The following is a 22,744-nucleotide window of genomic DNA, read 5'->3' on the forward strand; positions in this document are numbered from 1 at the left end:
ATGTATTATAGATACATATGTCTTATTATTTTTTATAATGCAACTTCTTATTTTAAGAAATCTTAAATTTTACTACACTGGCTATTTTATTTCCCATGTAAAATAGTTACTAAAAATAAAATTTCTAAACACATTATTAAAAATTAAATTAAATCCAATAGGTTTATCAAAAGAGTAATTAATCAAATATTTTATAAGTTTGTAAATGAATAGTAATATTTTTCAAACAATAATATTAATGTGCATTAAGATGTTATAACATTTTTTCTTATTCGAATTTTTGATTTTTCTGTTTTATTGTATAAAATAATTAACCAATTAAAATATTAATGTATACATTTTGAATTACTACACAGGTGCTTGATTAATTACAATTGGTATTTATATGGGGATAAAAGAAACAACCACATAATATTCTGATATAATTGTTAAGTACATTTGGCAGTGAGTCGAAAACAAAGAAAATCAACTTAGAAACAATTGAAAGTGTCTTCTGTCTCATTATTAGGATTAAAAGCTAAATAATAACAGATCTACATAATAAATTTTACACTTACTATACACATGTACAGGGTGTTTACCTTAAAATGCCTCTATTTACATATATTATCACATAACATTTTATTTTGCTTAATGTACATCGCAAACAGAATATAATGATTCACTTTATTCAAACTTAACACCATTATATTAGTAACTAGGTATTATATATGTATGTATATATACATATATATAAAAGATAATATCACAATTTTGTTAAAGTTGTATGAGATTGGTTCGTATTTACACAACAACACGTGGGCAGATTTTATGTGATCCGAAACAATTTGAGCAGATAGAGTAAAATATTTAGATAGCTACAAAGATTTTCTAGTTTCTGAGCTGAGTTACTACTGCTTGGTGACGCTTCTAGATTTTCTTTGGTGACCTCCTCGCAGCGTGCTATGGATTCAATGTCGATGTTGTTCATGTACATTCCATTTACTTCCAATGGAGATATACAGTAGTTTTTCGAAATGAAGTTTACTATGCTACCGTTGGCTAGGGGGCCTGCTAGCAGCGAGTGTAAGTGACAGTCACACGGAAAATGATTGGATACGACGGTTAATTTTTCCACTTCGATTAATAGAGTCTCTGGTTTGGGGATTTCCAATATATGATTCCCCTGGAATCGCACGTGGCCAATATGTTGCTCCCACGTCCAATTCAGCCACTGAATACTATCGATTTTGTTATTGAGAAAATTTAAAGATCGCACATAAGTCATATCATCAAACGCATCACCTTCAATGACACCCAAGTCAGACTCCTGGATCGATAGATACTTCACGTTGGTAAAACCCCGGAATATACCTCTTTTCAAGCTTCGTAAATCCATGAAAGCCAATTGCATGTGACCCAATGTATCCAACCCGTTAAAACAATCGGGTTCGAGCACTTTAATACCCGATGGTAACGCTATTCTTTCCACTTCCGTGATTCCGGTAAAAGCGTTACTTTCGAGAACAATTAACGGATTGTGGGACAGCACCAACAGTTTTAAGTTCGTGGTTCCAGCGAATGCGTATCCCTCGACGGATTTGATTTTGTTGTAGCTCAAGTAAATGGTGCTGATGTTCTGGAGGCCGGCAAACGCAAAGGGGGAAACCGTTTTCAGCGGGGTGTGTTGGATTGAAAGATCTCGCAGTTTTGGCAGGCCTCTGGAAAAATAATTAAATAATGCATTAGTTACAAATATTATCATTTACTCTAAAGGTAATGACTAAACATTTATTCTATATGGGATATTTAAGAATAACAAATATTCGTGAGAACTACTCGCTACTACTATAGTAATATTTTAACAATTTTTACTCTTCATGAAGCTTGACATACGTGTCATTGTTAACACCATTGCACAATGCTACCGATCTGTGATTAAATTCTTCAATGATACGTAACGCTGTTCTTTGTCAAGTGACATTCATGGTGTTTTATGTATTATTTCAATAATTTACCAGATGAACCGGAAAGTCATTATCAGTTTCTTTAACTCGCTAGGCTTAAGTATGCAACGTTGTGATTTAACACATTTTTCTACTGGCATCAAGCTTCGAATCTATACGCGTTATATTCACAGAGAAAATAGAGATTTAACTTATAGGCAATTTTTGACACAGAGAAATTTAGGATATTTATAGGAAATTTTGGGGAAATGCTTCGCGACGTTTAGATGTCGCTACTTTGAACTTATTACTTGCTTTAATCTGTATGCTAAGAGCCGCGACGGGATCTGATTTGGCACACTTTGTCTCTATGGTGCGATTATTGTTTATTTACGTTGGGTGTCATATATTTTAGGTCGATAATACAATAAGTAAAATGAATTCTCGATCAAGGAAGTATTGTGTATCCGGATGCACAGTAGTAAAGAAATGCAGAATCGTTTTATTTTGAAGTATTTGGGTGCGTTTAAAAAATGGTTGATAATGTTAAAAATTCGAAACTGATTGGATTAAATACATTTATGATCGTTACAGCATATTTTGTTATAAGTTGGGATAAGTTAATTCATATTAATAATCGTATAAAATATCAAATATTTAATTATTAATTTTAGAAATTAATCGCCTTCCGATGAAAGAAGCTATGCAAACGGCGATATACATTTGGATCAATTATATGATAGTTCAACAACCACTGAAATACTAGCTACTGAAACCTTTTAAGAGAGGATTAACCTAAGTTCAATACACTAGGTATTTTGACATAAAGTAATTAAGGACTTAAATAGTGTTTATTGCCCAAATAAGAATACTCAACACAAGTGCCATCAATTAAAATTTAATAACTACCTTGAACACCCCCTCATTGTATTGAAGAAAACAAACTATGTAATTATCCGTATAAATATACTAGCTTAAGACTACTTAATCAAGAATTTTGAATTTTTTTTGAATCTATTAGATCTCCTGGATTCAGTAATATAGATCCTTCATATAATTTATTTGATAAATCATTTAAAGTGCTCATCATCAGTACATTCAATACTAACGGGACATGAGGAATTGAGAAATTTCAACTTGACTCTATACTTTCAATTCCAGATGTTCCTATAGGAATAAACGAGACAAGGCGATAATCTCATGCCTCAGAAAATTCTTCTATTATACTGTTATTAAATCTTTGAACTATCTGTTTTATTTTATCACACGTCTTTAAAAATGTAAATTTAAAGCCTTTTTATTCTACACTACATAATGATCTTCCAGATAGAATAATAAAAATAATAACGCTATATAATTTTGGATGATACAGGAAAACTGAATTTTAATAGAGAAAGATTCATAGTTTGCTTTTAGTATAAGAAAATGAAATAAAAAGACAGAAATCTAATATATCGTATTAAATTGATGGCACTAAACAAATATTAAAAAGGGAAAAGACAAACATCGTTCTTTATTTATATATATTGCCTTAATTCATCAGAAGTGCTTTGAAGCTGATACGCACACGTATCTATTTTTTAAAACATAGTAGCACTATATAGTGGCAAATAGTAGTAGTATATCGTGCACTATAGTATTTTAAAGTATACTAATACACATACTATCATTTATGTCTAAAACAGATTTAATTTTAAGAGGTTAATTATGTTTTCCTAAACATATTTCAGTTATGTTTCAATTCTCTAATTTTTGTCACCTAGTATAATTTAGAAACATTCAAAAGAACATTTTGCTAATCAATGTTTAAGGATTTTAAAAAATGCTAAGGTTAATAACAAATCTTACCTGAAGGCAAATGGCTTTATAAGTGATATGTTATTCCCGTCCAGAGACAATTTTCTTAGCTGGCGTAAACCTGAGAATGTGTCACTCTTTATTAGCGAAAAACTGTTTCTGGTCAATGACAGATGTTCAACTGTCGGTGGGAATTTTTTCAGTGGTATCTCGACCAAGCCTCCCGAGTTGCAAAGGACCTAAAATGAATATTTTTGATAAGCATTCCAAAATCTAATTTAAGAAATAATATTAGATTAATATAAAAAATTTAAATTTAATTCAATAACTCAAAAATATTATTAAATATTAATTATATCGCATATTTAAATACATTTATAGGAAAGTTTCTTCATCAAGATTATCTTTTTTATTTTTGTCGTTTTATTGAATCCTTAACAAATCTCAAAATGTTTTTATAATCTTTCAATATATTGAATAAAATACCATTTGTGCGTTTTACTCTTTTTGTTCAAATAAAATTATTGTTGAACATCATAGAATGCTCTTACGTTCTATTAAACAAAACTTACTAATAATGCATACAATAGCAAAAAAATGAATAAAAGGATACATTTGAAATACAGGCCGATTTCTTTGAGGATCTGTAGCATGTTTAATTTTACTTGCAAATCTCTATGCCCTAAAGAGGTAGAAGGGGAAAAGAAGTCCTTTTTAATAAGTCAAAACTTGTTTTCCACTTCCAGCAAGTCTCATTCAAGCTACACTACTCTATCTACCCTATCATCAATAAATAGGTAAAGATCCTTAAAATATAAAATATTTACAATTTGTTGACAACTCGCAATTAATAGCGCCTTTGGCGAGGTCATCATCAAATTCGTTCCCAGGTATGCCCTTGTGGCTGGGCATATATGATGTTGTTTTGTCGAGATATAATCAGAACGTATAATTCGAGGATCTGCACCACCACGGATGTGAGGAAAATATATCATGGACAGCTTGAAGCGAGTTTCGTAAATCAGGGCATATAAGCTATGGTCTACCATGGTTGTTAAGTAATATTATGAGCAATAGGTATAGTGGGAAAAGAAAGCAGACTATAGAGTTTATTTTTGGATCTATAGTTTATTGTAACGCCTACTCCTATACTGGACATAGATCCATCCGTATAAACCATCTCTGAATTCGGGTATTCAGACAAGATTTGAAGGAACAATCTCCGAATCTACTAGCAAACTCATTGTATTTAGTATAAGCCGCAATGTAAATACATTGTGTTTTCTATATTTTAGATTTATAGTTACCAAGATTAAAGTTAATCAGTATACAGTTTAAGGACGAATCCAGAGATGCAAATTACAATGTTTCGTCTTCAAACTCCACATAGGTACTTTTGTAGCGAAATCGACCATTTGGAAATATGCAATAATCAGCTCTAAAAGAGACATGAATCAATATCAATAAAACAATATTTATTTGTTGCCTGGCTTGGAACTACAGTCTGTAGATTTGGACAATATTCAAATGTCCGTTGGGGCATGACCCGGACTATATATAATTTTTATCCTACTGACTAAAGGTATGTGTGGTCTAGTATTGCGGTAGAGACAATGCCTTTCGGGCATTTTTTAAATTTCTTGTGTCAACCTCATTAGCTGTTATTAGAATCTCCATAATCAAAGCTTAGTAATTTTCAACTGAATAAACGGTTTTCATTTCCTCTATACTTAGAATATTCTAGGACCTGTTTTCTCTAAAACACGCTATAGTATAGGTTCATTGAATAAATATTACTAGAAATATGTGACTTTGAAGTCATTTGTAAAGGAAAACCCGAAATTTCCTTTTCCTTTTATATTATTAAGATATTAAATATTAAAATTAAAATTAGTCTTACTTAATTTGTTAAATATTAGATTATTAAACGTATCAATATGTACCTGTGTTTGGGAGAGACAAAGGCACTCACTGGGACATGTAGGTAAAGATGTTGTGAAAATTGCCACTCGTATATATCCTAGTAAGATTAGTATTGTGATACCCTGCTTAGCCATTATCTGAAACAAAAAAACGATTTATTCTAATATTGGATTAGAAACGTTTTGGGTAGTCAAACGTTAAACATTAGAACAATATGAAATTAACCAACTTATTCATAATCATATAAATTATTATAGTTTATTCTTCATATTTTATTCTATATATCAGTATTATTATATTCGAGCAATTTTATAGAACCATAGTTTATAGCATCGTAAGAAATGGTGGGCAATCTTTTTAACAAAAATTTTCTAAAAATATTTTAAAAGCTTAGCGGCCATTGTTTGCGAATTTGATAGTGTTACATTTTATGATATGAAATAAATGGTTTATGTAATTGGCTTATATATTACTGGAATAGACCGGAAGAGAAAATATAAAGGTTTCCTAATGTATATTAAGGGTTGCGTTTATGTCAATGCCCCCTGGTTCGTCAGGAACAATCAAATTTATAGAGAAATAGACGTCCGCCAAGTTCACTATTTTATATCCGAGCTCTACTCGAGATATTTATCCACTCTTCGTAGATATATTAGATATAATAGATGTATTACTGAGCTGGCCGATATTTTAGGCCAATAATTCATTCGGCTTTTCGTGGCCTTATTCTATCACAATCAACACTACCCCGTCGTGCTGTAACTCCAAATTGTCTCGACCTTCTCCGGCGAGCGACTAACTCATGTACCGCCAGCTGCGTGGTGTGATAACCTTGATGTCCTTGCCTGGCCCTTGTGCCTCTTAACGGTGTTACCGGTTACGGGCACCCTCCTTACTAACAGTAAGAAGTACCAATTAGGGTCATTGGATTAGCTGATAGAGTGGGGTTTAGTGGGTAGCCCAGAGGCAGTCTCCACATGACCAGTCCAACTCGCTTATTCTTGCGGGTCTTCCCAACCAGGTATCCGTAACAGGATTCCCCTTCCTGGTTTCAGACCAAAAAAAAAACTTCACGATGACTTCGAAACCATATAGATTTACGAAGTGATCCAAAATTTTGTCACAGTCGCGGCAACTAATAAAGCTACTTGACAATACTACAGGAAATCAGGTTGAAGCTAACTGAACCACACCAACATGTATAGCGTATAAGTGTTACTCGTAACATTAGCTTAAGTAGTTTAGTTTTACTTTAATTTGGGTAATACAGGTTGATGTATTAATCCCAAACTCGGGTTACTTACAGAACAGTACAACAGAACAGTAGTAATAAAATTAATTAAAATTGTACTAAGCATATCTAATGTAAGGTGTACTTAATAAAAAATATTCTATATTCTATACCATTATTAATATAAAAAAATGCTGATAAAATAATGTTAAAATACTATTAATGTCAAAAAATCTGTTCATAGGCCATTAAAATAAAATAGTAATGAGTGTGGAACTGTGTCTTTCCTATAAAACAAAAGGAAACCAAACGCACTTACTAACAAACTTTAATTTAAATTTCAAAAGTAAATTTGGTATTAGGCATTTAATAATAGGTATTAATTAGTTAACTAAGCTAAGTTAGTTAAGTATGATTAATACACTAAGAGGAAGTAAATTAAAGTATTACTACTTTCAGAACTCAATAATACTCTCCGTGTTTTTATAGTAAAAAAAACGTCACCAATCTTCAAATATATGATAAGCCGAAAGTTTCGCGTTAAAAAGTTCCTTGTTTAAAGCCTAAACAGCTAATATATTCCGATGAAGGATCAAATTAGACACTGGATGTGTGGCAACATACAAAGCAGCTCGGCATTATCATACATCAGACCGCCCTTACATGGGATCGAGGCTTCATTAAGGCCTTTAACTCGAACGGAATAAGCAATAACCCTCTTTATATGGTGCAGAAGGTGAACCGTACAAAGACTGGAAATCCAAGCTAAAGCCTGTCTCCATCCTTAATCATCATCAATATGCAGCAAACACGATCCCTTTTGGTATTAGTCATTTAGATCACGAAAATTTCGCCATGGCGCAATGACTCCTGACTACCGCTAACACTGAATCGGCACCTAAAGTTTGATATGGTATCAGAGTCAGTTAAAATAAACAAGTTAATTAGATCGACATTTTGTATGTTCCATTTTAGAGACAAATTACAAAAATAAATAACATTATTACTCTAATAGATAGCACACATTATATTTGATGTAAAATACTATTATTTCAAAACATATTTTTTTAAAAAAAATTTAATTTCAATGAGGCATTAGAAATTTATAAATAAAATAAAATATTAATACAATAAAAATTAACGGAATAAAAAGTCTTTAATATATAAAGTTTTGAAATGTATCTGTATGTACTAGTAATCGTTTATAGACTATGATTTATCATGTTTCACACAAAATAGAATAAAAATTATTATTAAAAAATGTTATTTTAGGTTACTAAAAGTTTTTTTGACAATATTTTCTATCTATATCAAGAAATCACAGTCATTAACTTTTTAAATTGCATTTAATACAATATTATTTCCATTAAGTTTCAATAATCCACTAATCCATCATAAGTTACTGTTAAAAATTCGTAATTTCTTCTACTTGTAATATATTTTCCATCTATGAATTATGCAATTTGTTTAATTTTAGCTGCTGCATATTTTCATTAGTTTACTTATGTATTGATGTAATATTTACTTTTAAATCATATTTCTCACCTAAAATATATATTGAAAAACTATGAATATACCAGGCTGATTAATATTTACGATATAGCGGACACATTAATTTATTTTCTCTACAAAAAGATGTAAAATGTAACTTGATGGCACTATTCTTAATCGTTCTACCTAACTCTTTAATACTCGTAGTTCTAACTATACGGGGATAACCGAAGGTAACAAAAAATCAGCTCTGCTTAAAATTAAATAATTTCCTTTAAGAGTGTTTTAACATACTTTTTACTTTCCCTTTTAATATCGTTTAAAATATTTGTTCAAGGATTTTTTTAATATATTTTAAAGTCTCCTTTTACCAACTGTGGGTTATCTGGACTGGACCTAAAGTTTAACGTTGGCTCCGAACCACGGTCCTCAGCATTGAGTACATTTGTACGAGTGACCAACTTTAGAAATTATCCCAGAAGACATCCGGTCTTACCCAGCCTGGTTACTGGCGTGACTGGGATCATTTTCCTTGTCGGATTTTACATTTTTGCCTAGAACAATCACAAATTTTAAACAATCACATAAATTTACGACCATGCCCCAGCAGCATTCGAACCCGCGGCCATTGCAACAGTAGGAGGAGGACCATCCTATCGCCTTTACCACTGCACCACCAAGCCGACAATTTAAGGATTTGTTTTCTGGTTTAAAATAGCTCTGCCGGCGTTTTGCGGTACAGCGTGTGCAACTTTATGTGCAACAGAAGCCACGAGTAATCTACTGGATAAGAGTTGAAGTTGGCAGCGAGTCGGCCAGATCCAAATGAAAATAGAGTTTAAAATAATTTTTTATATTTTTTGTGTAACCGATCTGACGGCTATTCCTGGTTGCTTGATTTGGACGTGTTTCGTTTTATTGGAATTTACTTGTTTGTAGGGCATATTAAGATTTTATCCAACATTTTCACTAAGCCAATTAATGTATGGATAATAGACATGTTTTTTATTAGATTATTTAAGCAGTAAAAGTGTTTAAATAATTAAATAGACTTAGTTTTTTTTATTTAATATACATTTTGTTGGGTAGAGTAATAAAGCAAAACATATTTGTACATTGAGTAGATTCTCTCCACAAGATATAATTTAATCTAGTTAACTATATTACCAGGGTTGTAATATTTATTAATTTTCCTCAATTTTGCTGAAATTATTTTAGACATATTTTTTGAAATTTGTTTTTTAAATCAATAATAACATAGGTCTACAGAAAATTATTTTTTACATTTTCAAAACTAATATTAATAAATATTATCTACTTTTGAGTACTGAAACCGTAATTAGCAACAGTGCATCAACCATTACTTTACAATATGAAATTGTTATATACGAAAAATATAGAAATTTTCATAAAATTAAGAAACATTTTTAAACGAAAGACTTTATCTTTAGTTATTACTACCAACAATGCTAAGTTAATTAGTTATCATTCTATAAAATGGGTGTGAAAATAATATAATATCAAAAACAATTTGCATATCCATAAAATATTAAAATATAGTGAAATATATTAGAGTATGATTGTGAATGAAATAGCAGATTTCCTTTTGAATAATATAAAATAAATGAAGAATTTGAATAGTTCACCTTAGGAAATGTAATAGGAAATGTAGCATGCAGAGCGATATTAAAGAATCAAAAATAGAGGCCGATCAGCAAGAATGTAGCGCCATTTATTCATCAATAGCAAAAACATTGTGACAATTTTGATGTCCTATTGTTTTTAAAATTCAGTTGGAAAATTTGAGGTATAAACATTTTTTCACAGAATTTTGAACTCATTTAATCACTATGAGTACACTTGAAAAAGACTGATAAAATAATAAACTCTTATTATTATTTGTGGATTATTAGTGGAACTTCGTAAAAAAACAAACTTAATTTGAAGAAGAAAGAATTGTTTTCGTTCAAGATATCTCTAGAGTTAATATAGTTAAAAAATACTACTCAGATAAGTTAATTAAGACGACTGAATATTTTTTCCATACCTCAGAAAATTATTTAATTAAGAATATTGCAAATGAAATAGTTGCAAGATTCAATTATTGCATATATTTGCCTTTAATTTAGATTGAAAAATAAAGTTAAAATAGTTTAGAAAAATTTCCTTTTCTGAAGTATTTAGTATTTGTTTTTATTATAAATTCGTAAGATTTAATTTAACCCCTTTGTTGCAAAAGGAACGAGACCATGTTATGTATAGTTTTAAAGATATCTTGACTGCTTTTAAGATTTAATTTTAAAAATTAAATTAAATATCGAGCTTAAATATAAAATCATTGAAACTATTTGTGTTCAAGATATACTATATAAAGTATATGAAATAGCGTTTCAATAGGAAGTGGAAATATTTAGCCAATCTTTATACGGTAGTACAGTTTTATATTTCTTCAGTTGACTCAACACGTTATATAAGTGGTTTCTTATAGAGTAGTCAATGTTCGATGGAGCTATATCGGATAGTTGAACAGTTGCGGAATGATGAAGGATAATTCCTGATGAAAAAACTAAGAGTTATATGATCACAGATTCATTGAATGCAGCCTAAAGTGATTATTATTAGTGTAATTTCTTGGCGATCCCAAATGATGAATTCAGAGAACGTGATTTTGTTCCGATGGAGACAGATATTTTAAAGGCAAGAGACTTTTATCCTATGAAACAGAAATAAAGTCGGAAAATTGCTTGAGATGGGCTAAGAATCACTGACTTGTGATTTGCACCCTATCTCACCTAGTAGCTATATACGTGAGGGGTTGGTAGTTAATACATATTTTCAGTATATTCACTAATAAGTGTAGCTGAGAATTTAGAATTATAATAATCTTATATGATATATTTAATTATCGAAATAAATTAATTCATCCAAAAGAAAAGCTTATTTTAAGCCAAGACAATGTCTGTCGAGTCCGCTAGTAACAATATATTTTTATATTATTCTTAGTAGTGATAATATGCCCAGAAATGTCTATATATGTCTAATAATCAGATCGGATGGTGTTAGAAGTTTTAGTCTACCAACTTCACTGCCATCTCGCATATTTAACTGATTATCGAGTACATTGCGATTCACTCACACTCATTCCAAATACTCGATACAAATACGTCGAATTACACTCGTTATCACTTCGTTTGAAACATAGTACGGAGCATCGACAATGGCACTTTATTTTGGAACCGTTGTATGATGGATTTATTAAACTTGCTAGCGGTTCCCCATATTAGGATTCCATATGATCGAATAGGCTGAAGTATAGGTTTATACAATAATATCTTGTTATATAAAGATAACTTGGATTTGCGCCCGATAAGCCACTACTTTTGGTAGACTTTAGGTCCAAGTTGTTTTCGTTTGGCGAGTATTAACTTTTTCCTATGAGCATCCTCTGCTTACTGGAGTTGACAATTATTGATGTAGACTGGTGGACATATTCTACTACGGAGCGTAAAAGATATATGACTGGATTTTGTTTCGATGGCTTTTACATGCCATCTTTACAGCCACATTTGTATTTGATTTAGGTGTGTTTCTAGGTTAATTGATGTTATGGCTGGAAAAATATATTTTATAACTTTTATTTTAAGAACAATTACAATATTTTATAAATAGAAGATTAGGTATAAGCATGTATTTCTTGATACATAAAGAGCAGCGTACATAATATACGAACAATAAGTATTCGTTCAATTTGGTCAACTTAATGCACTCATGACATGATGGAAACCTCTTGGATGACTTGTACTTGGACAGATTAAGGTGGGCTTCGAATTACGATCTGCATTAAGCCTACCGAATCGCAAGTGATCAACTTAGACATCATCCCAGAAATCATCCAGTATTGCCCAACCTTTTGGACTGATTTTAAATTCTTCCTTATGGTCAATTACAAATATAGATTTACAACCATGTCATGGCTACTAAGTATTCGTCTACTGGATTTAAAAATTTTAGGAGAAGGTTAGCAATCGATAAGCGTATTTTAAGTGAATTAATTTTGTATTGGTTAAATTGTGCTTTTGTTATTTACTATTTTAGACACATTTACGACATTTAAATTATGTATATCCTATTAATATTAATCAAATTATTATTAATAGCATGTACTGTTAAGGTACATATTTTGATAACAAATTTCATATTTTTTCATTGCTATTTTTCCATTTTAGAAGCGGCGGTTAAGTATATCAACAGTGGTTTTGTTTAATTTGAAAATTCTTGTGATATTATGAGAAAACCTAATTACGTAGATATGTTTTATTAGTAAACATAAATTAATAATACGTTTTTATATGAGTTTTTTATTTTATAAATTGTTTTGGTTACCTTAATTTAATAGTTACTAAGAATCTTTAGGCTAATTAAGGACTAATAAAAACTAAGAAATAATAAAATCGTGACAAAAATGACTTAATACGGTAAAAGGTTCTTATAATGTATTATTGAAGGGTATTATTAAAAAGTAATTAAATATCATGGGTTTTTAAAAGATTTAATATAACAAAAAAACTGGTATAAATATATATAAATAAAGCAGCTGAAGATATGATTGTACCCTATTGACTATTATAATGGTGCCTTATACCAGGGGTACCAGAAATTTCTAACACATGTCAATAGACCTATGTATACAATATTATGATTTGACACATATGTTATTTTATTCTATTAACGTCAAGCTTCAAAGCTATACATGTTATATTTTATGAAAGTAACACCATCATAGATTTATAACCCTTTGTAAATGTTAAGTTTCATACTTGAAAACATGTATATACGGCACGTATATACTACGTTATTACCTTTGTAGTGACCTTGAGGCATGTCGAATTTTACATTGTGGAATAACGGCCTACAAAATATCCAGAAATCTAATCTCAGATATTGGACACAGGCAGGGTGCCAGCAGCGCCAACTGGAACACGATAAGAAATAGCTGGCAACCTCGAGACGTTTATGAGGGAGGTTATTGTAGGGTACTTTCAATCATTCATTAACCGACCATCGTTTGGTTTAGACGTGCAACCATCGACTGCCCAAGCCTCGTCGCCAGGTAACACCACTGCCTCTTTACCATTCTTTTATCACTTTTATTTTCTCATTTTTAGATTACTTCAATAAGTAATGGTCGCATAATGTAAACACCACTGTTTCATTTCGTTTTACCTCCTTTCACCGAAACCCTAAACCTTTCTTATTTAATTAAATGGAGAAAGCCCTTGAAAGTCATGGTTCGCTGGTAGAAACTTACGGTGATTGTGCTTTAACTTTAAAATATGAGAGGAATGATTTTGAAAATTTAAAAGTGGTGACTCCGATGTGCAAGGCAGCGAACGTTCTGGTAGACCGAAAACGTTCGACGATCGATCGTTCGATTGCAAGGGTAGTTGGATGACCCAACTCAAACACAATTGGCAAAAGTGTTAAATGTGACCCAATAAATCATTAGTGACTTATTACGAGCAACTGGAAATTCCAAAGATGGGAAGATAGCTTCCACATCAATTGAATGACAGGCAAATGGTAAATCGAAAAGTCGTCTGAGAAATGCTGTTTCAAACGTATGATCAGAAGTAATTTCTGCATATAATATGTAATTGGTGTTGAAAAGCGGATTTATTTTGAGAATCCATCGCAAGAAATCATGGTGAAGCCGGCCGGTCGTCTTCAGGGCCAAATCGTTTTGGTCGCAGACAATACTCGGTATTTGGTTAGACCAGAGTGGCGTGGTGTATTAGGAACAGTTGAAACAGTTAATAGTGATCGCTACCGTCATCAAATCCTTAATTTGAACCGTGAGTTGATCAAAATATGTTCAGAATGTACCATAAGAAAGGTTTTAAATTACGATAATACGCCGTCTCATGAACTAGAACCAGCCAAGGAGACGCCGAAAGTACTTGATATATTATGGCATTCGCCATACTCTTCAGATCTTGCTTCATCCAACTATCAATTTTTCGCATCAATGGGACCAACAAACATCAACGCTTGCAGAGCAGCACTTCGCCAATTTTGAAGAAGTTAGAAAATGGCTCGATAAATGGTTTTGGGATGGCACCCATAAAATGCTTGAAAGATGCCAATTATTTGAATTTTTTGCCATTTTCGTGAAAATTACCTAAATTTTTCCGACAAAACCGGTAATGACTTGTCTTTGAATCTGTTCTGATCATTTGAAGTTACTATCTAACAATATATTAAACCAAAGGAAAACCATTTTTATTAGTTTACTATAATTTTTATCAAAAGGAGTGACAATATTCGTGTTCATAAAAACAAATAATTTCCTAATTTCCTAATCTATATAAGTAAATAATATATTAACTTATCTAGAAGCAGAAAAATTATAATTTGTTGATATAAAAGTATTATTTACCTATAATTTCTAGGAAGTAACTCCGAATTGCATGAATCTTGTCACTGTAAACAAAGGAAAACAACATATTAGAACACACATATTCATATTAGAAAAGCACATTAATTAAACTTTTTTAAAATTATTTTAATTCATACATTTAAAGGGGCTTTGAGACATATGCCTAATAGTTTAACGTAGAAGATATTTAGGTTTCTTAATAAAGTGCATTGTAGTATATCCAAATGAGCATCCTAAGAATGTATCTATAGTTGAGAAGGCGATTAAAATTTTCATTTTAGTTTCTTCAATACCCTAAGATAAATAGTATTGTTAATTTTACTGTATGTCAACAATAATGAACAAGGATATAGGATATGTTGACACTTGTTATTTTAATATCTAATACCTAATAAATTCTAGGTCTCTTAATGATAATTTTTAAATTATTAGATATATTTATTATATAGCTAAAAACTAAATTCATTTTATAATTCATAATGTAGTTTATGGCTTAAGTTTTTGAATTCCTTCAATCTACTTAGGAGTGCTCCGAGTGACTACGAAAAGATTGTCAATCCATCATCAACCTGTCTTCGTTTCTTAATAATTATTTTGCTACGATTTAGTTTAATGAATTCAAAAGAGAACAGTTTTTGAGTCTTTTGATCTCTCAGAAATCGTATCGGCAATATCAGTTATGAAATGTAAAAATATTTAAATCAGAAACACTATTAACTAACTTAAAAATACTATTGTATTTCATGGAAAGATGAAGCGACTTGTTGAACGGCGATACAACACGACATTGAGGATTTAAATATTTTCGAAAATAGGCTAAATTTCCTGTGCCTAGACGTTTCGCTCATAACCACCATTCAGTTTTAACATAAACATAACCTAATATAAACCCTGTTGGTCTTCGAGTACACAATGTTTGTAATCAAGCCCGTAACAGTTGCATGGAAAACATGTATAATAGGAGCTGCTTCGTTTTAATTATTGTTATCTTTGTAAATATTACTGCCGTGAAGAGGCTAAGTTATTTAATATGGTGAAAGAATCTGCTGTCATGATAAGCCTAAATTGAAGATAAGGCCCTTGAAAGTGAAATCAGTATTATACCTACTTTTATATAAGTTATGAAAGGTGTAGAGTTTAAATCAAAAAATTATTTACAACATCTCTCAGTCAAGTTAAACACACTATCTTTTGGAACAATTATATACCATTTTTGAACAAATTAACTAAGGGACGTGCTAGTTTTCTCGTCTGCATATCTTTCAGTTGTTGTAGAAATAATAATGAGTATAAATAATATATTTCTCCAAGAACTTGCCTTTGGTAATCTATATTGTCCCAACTGTATTTAAATTTCTATGATATATTCTGTTTGGAACGGTGTCTTCTAAATTCCAATAGTCGGCGACTGAGAAACCGAACTACTGCAATCCCTCTTTGGTGCCTTTGCTTCTGACCAAATTTTAGTAGAATAGGTTAGTTCACAGAAGCAGCTGTCCATTTTAAATGACCTTACACTCTGAACTGCGATGATTCTACTAGAAATTCGCAAAGGGTTGCTTTTTAAAGCTCGGATTTTCCTAGTTCATTGTTAGATTGCTTTCAGTATCTTCGATCTACATTTGGTGACCGTTTAGCCTGAGTTAGGGTAGTTGTCTGAACTCTATTAAATTATATCGAGGAATTTTTGAACTAGCTGCGAAACCATTGCTAGTTCAACGTCACCCTTTATTAATTTATTAATAAACTTAACTATTTGAATAAGTTAATTCCGGTTGGTTGACTTTAATAATATAGGATTTTAGAAGAACAGTTTTATTACCTGTATCTTACCGTCTGCGTCAGCTAAGAAACATGTAGGGGTATGAAACAAAATTTTACTTGCATGTTGGTTTATTTTAACGAAAAAAATTCTTGATTTGTTGGAATGAACGTATGGACTATAGTGTTGATCTAATCCCATTTTAATATAAAGGAAACCGTTAACATTTTACTCATGACACCTCATAGGTATATTAAAAATACTATATTTTTTTCTTTACAACCGGGACTACACGCTATAGAAAAATGAACAAGAAGCAAAACGTCTTTTACAAAAAAACGGTTTAAATATTTTGTAAGTTGGAGGTCATATATCATAATTAGTCATATTTCGGTAACTTTACTAAAAAGATCTAATTGAATGCTTTTAAATCATTATCCAGGTCGTGAATTGAGAATTCACATTACTATAAACATATTTAAAACAAATTGTAAATACTGTTATACTATGATTATTTCTTTTCTCAATAATTGTATGTTGTAAAGCCCATTAATTTTAATTATTATACAAATAAACAATATAAAAAAGCTGAGGACTAAATTAATTTACTAGACTTTCTCTTAAAATTAATAAACGTATAAATTCTAATCCTATCTTCTTACATGCAACATGTGCTTTATAATTTTTTTGCAGGAAAACAAAATGATGTTGCAAGTGCTACTCAACTTCATAAAAACAATACCTGATTTATGAACTTTTTAAAGCATTAATCAAACTTCGCAAAGGTGCTTCGCTGATTTCTATTCAAGCTTGATGATTGATATCGACGTCTCGGGCATATCGGATCATAATGGACCTTTTTAAGGCTTTCAAAACTTGCCATTATGTTAATAATATCAATGGAATTACAATGAGCGAGAAACGCGAATGGACCGATTAATAAAGCAAACGTTTTTCTGTTATTATTTCTATTTGTTTGTCTTAATTATTATTTTTTTCAATTGTTTGCTCAGATTATGTGTTGAAATTAAATTTTATAGGATTATGACTAGCGTTGGGAACTTTCGACTGAAATTAACTATTGACTGTTTTGTAAGTAACTGAATTGATGACTTTTTACTATCGACTGATTCAGTCACTATTTTTGGTTCTATTGATTTTACTAGTTTATACTAGTGACTGTTTCAGTCGACTGATTTCAGTCGCTATTTTCGGTCCGACTGATTTCATTATTATTTACTATCGACTGTTTCAATCGTGTATTTGTAGTTACTATTTTTGGTTCGACTAGTTTGATTCGACTGATTTTTAACATTCTGGCTCTGTCGTCCTAGCAGCGACCTTGACAAAGATGTACCCATTTTATGGTTACATAGATTTATATGTAATATATATAGTTTTATGATTTTTTTGATAGTTTGTTTGTAAATAGCAATATATTCTACATTAATATAGCAACATTTTGGAACGATATTTTTCAAGATTGTTAATGTAATAGGGTAAAAAGATTCAAATTGTGAATGATAAGTAATAAAATATTTTGACTATTTTCATGGCAACAATAGGTAATATTTCGATTACTCTCTCGATTTTTGTTAAAAAATATTTCAGTTCAATAATAAATAAAGCATTTACTTTATTTAAAAAGCTTATTAGGATTAGTTTTTTTTTCTTAGATTAGGTATATGATTAATTTTAATTTAGTATTTATGGTTATTGTACATCTTTTGTTTTTAAGTTTTATTTAATTTTATATAATTTAATTAATTAATTATTTAATTAATTTTTATTTTTCTTTTTTAAGTTAGTACTTGAAGGAATATGTATATCTCCATCTCGCTTATACTACCATAGGACAATATAAGCATATATAAAATTAACTGCTCCAAGCAATTATCTCCATCCTTCCCTCTCTCCCAATTTATATAGGAAAGGATTTATACATGTTCGTCAGACATCACGAATTAAAAAAAAAACAGTTGAATCGTGAATTTGTAATTACAATTTTACTATCGACTGTTTCGACTGTTTTCAGTCGATAGTTCCCAAAGTTGATTATGACAATGTTTATTACTGAACAGGATAATTTTGAAATTTCGCGGGCATTGCAAATTTAATGGATTATTTTTAGCATGTTGGTTATTTACATTTTTTACAACCAGTACGCTGCTGTCCTTCAACACTGTGCAAATACCTTCAACAAAATTTCGCCATTGTTTCAATATTAAATCCATGTATTTCATAGACCTATAACAATCGTTCATAATTCGTTCAGCTTTCGATATAGTTGTCCAATCCGTTGCGAACTGTGTCGCTGAATTTCTTCCTGAACTTTACACTGATTGTCGCATATTAATAACGTAAGTTTATATCTAATACTATTTTATATTTAATCCCGAAGAGAAATATTTAAAATTTATCTTAAGCATCTTATTTGGTTATCAAAAAATCATAAAAAATGGTTAGCAAAATAAAACGTTCAAAAGGGCCAAATTTTAATTTTGTACCATTTTTTCTCTTCTACTAGCATTATCTTAGAGGCTGAGCTCTTTGTAAGTTGGATCATTCGGCATATTAGTTCAGCAATAGATGCTACGATGCTACATTCGCCATTGCTTATTGCTATCAAGTACCTAAATTTATGAATTAGCTTTAACTGGACTGCATTGAGATTAACAATAGCAGATAGTCAATATTTTAGGCTTTTCTTCATCAATTCCTAAGCTACATGGCTTTGCAATGCGAACTATACCGGAAAGAATTCTCGAAGCCTCAAAATCAACTAATTTAGAATAGTCTCTCAGCGAGCATTAAATGAATAAAAAAGTTTGTAACATCGTATTGAAGGCTATGTCTCCTTTTAAATATATTTGTATAAGTGCATCCACAACTATGTCTAAAAAGAATGGAGAGACATCTCCTTGGTGAATACCGGCTCGGAGTTCAAGTGAATTTGATACATATTTTAGCACTCAGACGAACGATGAAATTTAGTAATATTTAAGAAAACATGTTCAGCTTCAAAGGCTGCATAAAATGAGTGTATAATCGATAAGTACTTTTTCGATAGTTTATAAGGTCATGTATTTGGCAATGCCTTTTTTCATGTTGACGATACTCTATTCCATCGACAAATGTGTATACACTGGCACCGATGTTGGTCACTTAACAGTTGCGCTTCGAAATGTTTTTTCATCCACCGTATTCTCCAGATCTGCCCCCGAGCGACTATTTTCTGTTCTCAGATCTCAAAATAATGCTCACTGGGAAGACATTTTCGTCGAATGAAGAGGTGATCTCCGAAACTGAAGCCTATTTTGAGGCAAAGGGTAATTTTTAAAGGCAAAGGTTCTACTATGGTAGGCCGGAGACTTTTCAATTGACCTGTTAACCACGAAATCGCCGAAAAACGGCCGCATTTGAAGAAAAAGAAAATGCTGCTGCACGAAGACAATACACCACGTCATAGATCAGTGAAAACGATGGAAAAAATCCATGAATTTGGCTTCGAGTTGCTTCCTCATCCACCGTATTCTCCAGATCTAGCCCCCAGCGACCATTTCCTGTTCTCAGATCTCAAAAGAATGACCGCTGGGAAAAAAAAACTGAGGCCTATTTTGAAGCAAAGGACAAATCGCACTACAAAAATGGTATCGAAAAGTTGGAGGGTCGCTATAATCAGTTGTTTAATATATTTCAGCATCTATACTATTGAATATTGCATTTTCAAGTTCTTGTAAGTTCTTTGAGATTCGTTTTTCGATTAATGAATTGACAGGACAATTTAAATAATTTTTATCTTTAAATTTCTTTAATTTGCTACTAGTTCGTTCAATTAAATTAACTGTTTAATATTGGATTCTGCGTTAAATGTAGTACATATTGCTGTTAGATGCTAACTAACGTTTTAACACATATAGTTGTCCATGTGAGGGATATGGCTTTTTATAAATATTATTTGAGATTGCGGTGTAAGCAGAATGTTTTCATTTATCAATCACAGACAGTAATTGTAATTATTTCTTTTCCATATGTATCTTCGTGGATAGTATAGGATTTGTTAGAGAGTTATATAAATATTGTTTAAATTAATTTTAAGCACATTCTCAAACAAATATCAAGCTGTAATCAAAAGTATTTCGAAACTTGCACACTAATTAGTGTGTCGTTTACAAATATGTATGTCTTGCTCGTACGTTGGGAAAAGGCGCTGTTTATTTATTTATGGCAATTTTTTTGTATTATGAAGCACTTTAATAGATATATTTTACAACCAAATACTTTTTATTTTACGTACATTGCAGAGCATGCCGAATATCAGTAAATTTTCTATTGGATTTTATTAACTCCCCTTCAAAATATGACACATATTCAATTACTTTTTTATTATTTCCACTTTCAGAATGTAAAATATAAACTAAAAAATCTTTATTTTTATATATGTAGATTTAATGGATTACTTCGCAATCGATAGGATATTATGTAAATCGCCATTAGGATTTACTCTCAATGTAATAGTCAGTGACTTTTATAGTCCAGAATTATTAGAGCAATGTCATTTTAATAATAATGCAACTATTTGGGTGACAGTATCGTTCAATAATATAAACAAAAATCAAAACCTACAATAAAGCCGTATATTTACCGCTGTAATGCATATCGGCTATATTATACTGACTATATGGCAGTATAAAAAGAAAAATATATATAGTCATGACCGTAAAATGTGTTATAGGAAGAAATATTTTATCGATATTGTTTTATATATATTTTTACGAGTCCGTAGTTAAATTTACATATCCCCATGGGATATACATGAAAATAATTTGAGTATCATTAATGTTTAATTAAATTTTTATTCTATAGGGAAATACGAGTATATTGCCGTAATTTTTTTAATGTTCAGTAAAACAAACAGTAAATGTTTGAAAATCAGTTACAGTTCTTTTAAAATTAATTTAAGTAATAAGATCATGACAGCATAATTCATGCTTCTTACTCGTTGAAAAAAATTACTTCAAGTATTTCTGTTATACTAGTTATCGCCCCGTGGTCGATAACACAGGCTAAAATTATCTAAATCGCATTTAATTAAATTAAAATTCCATTAACTTTCATAATCAACAATTTGTACATATACAAATTGTATTAAGAAGTGTAAATTACTACGCCACTGAACATTATAACAAAGTAGCATAAGGAAGATTATTTTTAGAACTGTAAAAACTTCAGAACATCAAATATAAATGTACATAATTCCTTACTTTTATGTTACGAACATAATAAACACATAGAGACAAACATATAAACATATAGAGTATATTAAAACAATAAGGAACATAATTAGGTAATTTATTTTTTACAATTTGGAAATGCATATTAAAGGAATGTCATTACAATTATAAAATTAAATATTGATTTTCCATATGTGGTATATGCGGTATACTAAGTTTAGACGTTATGAAATTAACACCGAAGACTTTGAACGCAGTGGACGCCCAAAAGAGGTTGTTACAGACGAAAACATGAAAAAACTACACAAAATAATTTTGAATGACCGTAAATTGAAACTGAATGAAATAGCAGACACTCTAAAGATAACAACTGAACGTGTACATCATATCATTCACGAATATTTGGTCATGAGAAAACTCTGTGCAAAGTGGGTGCCGCGCGAGCTCACTTTTGACCAAAAACAACGACGACTTGATGATTTGGAGCAGTGTTTGAAGATGATCAAGCATAATAAACCCGAGTTTTTGCGTCGATATGTGACAATGCATGAAACATGGCTCCATCATTTCAGTCCAATCGATAGTCATCCGAGTGGACTGAACACGATGAACCCGCTCCAAATCGTGGGAATACGCAACAGTCGGCTGGCAAGGTAATGACGTCTGTACTTTGGGATGCGCATGGACTAATTTTCATTGACTACCTTCAAAAAGGAAGGATCCTCAACAACGACTATTACATATGGTTATTGGGCGGTTTGAGGGACGAAATCGCCGAAAAACGCCGCATTTGGAGAAAAAGAAATTGCTGCTTCACCAAGACAATGCACCGTGTCAAAAATCCATGAATTGGGCATCAAATTGCTTCCTCATCCACCGTATTCTCCGGATCTGCCCCCAGAGTATATTACATGTTCTCAGATCTCAAAAGTATGCTCGCTGGGA

General features: G+C 31.1%; 1 protein-coding gene across 3 annotated transcripts in view; it reads right to left on the minus strand.

Annotated features, from left to right (window-relative positions):
* Positions 1 to 409: 409 nt before the first annotated feature.
* Positions 410 to 22,744, minus strand: part of LOC143190406 (uncharacterized) — a 194,736-nt gene continuing 172,401 nt past the window's right edge. For 2 of the 3 annotated variants that reach the window (XM_076394664.1, XM_076394665.1), the window contains exons 4-6: positions 5,666 to 5,782; positions 3,774 to 3,961; positions 410 to 1,700 (exon numbers count right to left, since the gene is read on the minus strand). In XM_076394664.1, coding sequence (XP_076250779.1) covers positions 809 to 1,700; positions 3,774 to 3,961; positions 5,666 to 5,782 — 1,197 coding nt within the window. In that variant the 3' untranslated portion in view covers positions 410 to 808. Of the gene's footprint in view, positions 1,701 to 3,773; positions 3,962 to 5,665; positions 5,783 to 14,803; positions 14,848 to 22,744 lie in introns of all 3 variants that reach the window. The other variant, XM_076394666.1, reaches the window with a different exon arrangement.

Source organism: Rhynchophorus ferrugineus, unplaced genomic scaffold, assembly GCF_030347505.1.
Source record: "Rhynchophorus ferrugineus isolate W39M unplaced genomic scaffold, kcgeb_rfMv2 rfM2, whole genome shotgun sequence".
NCBI lineage: Eukaryota > Metazoa > Arthropoda > Insecta > Coleoptera > Curculionidae > Rhynchophorus > Rhynchophorus ferrugineus.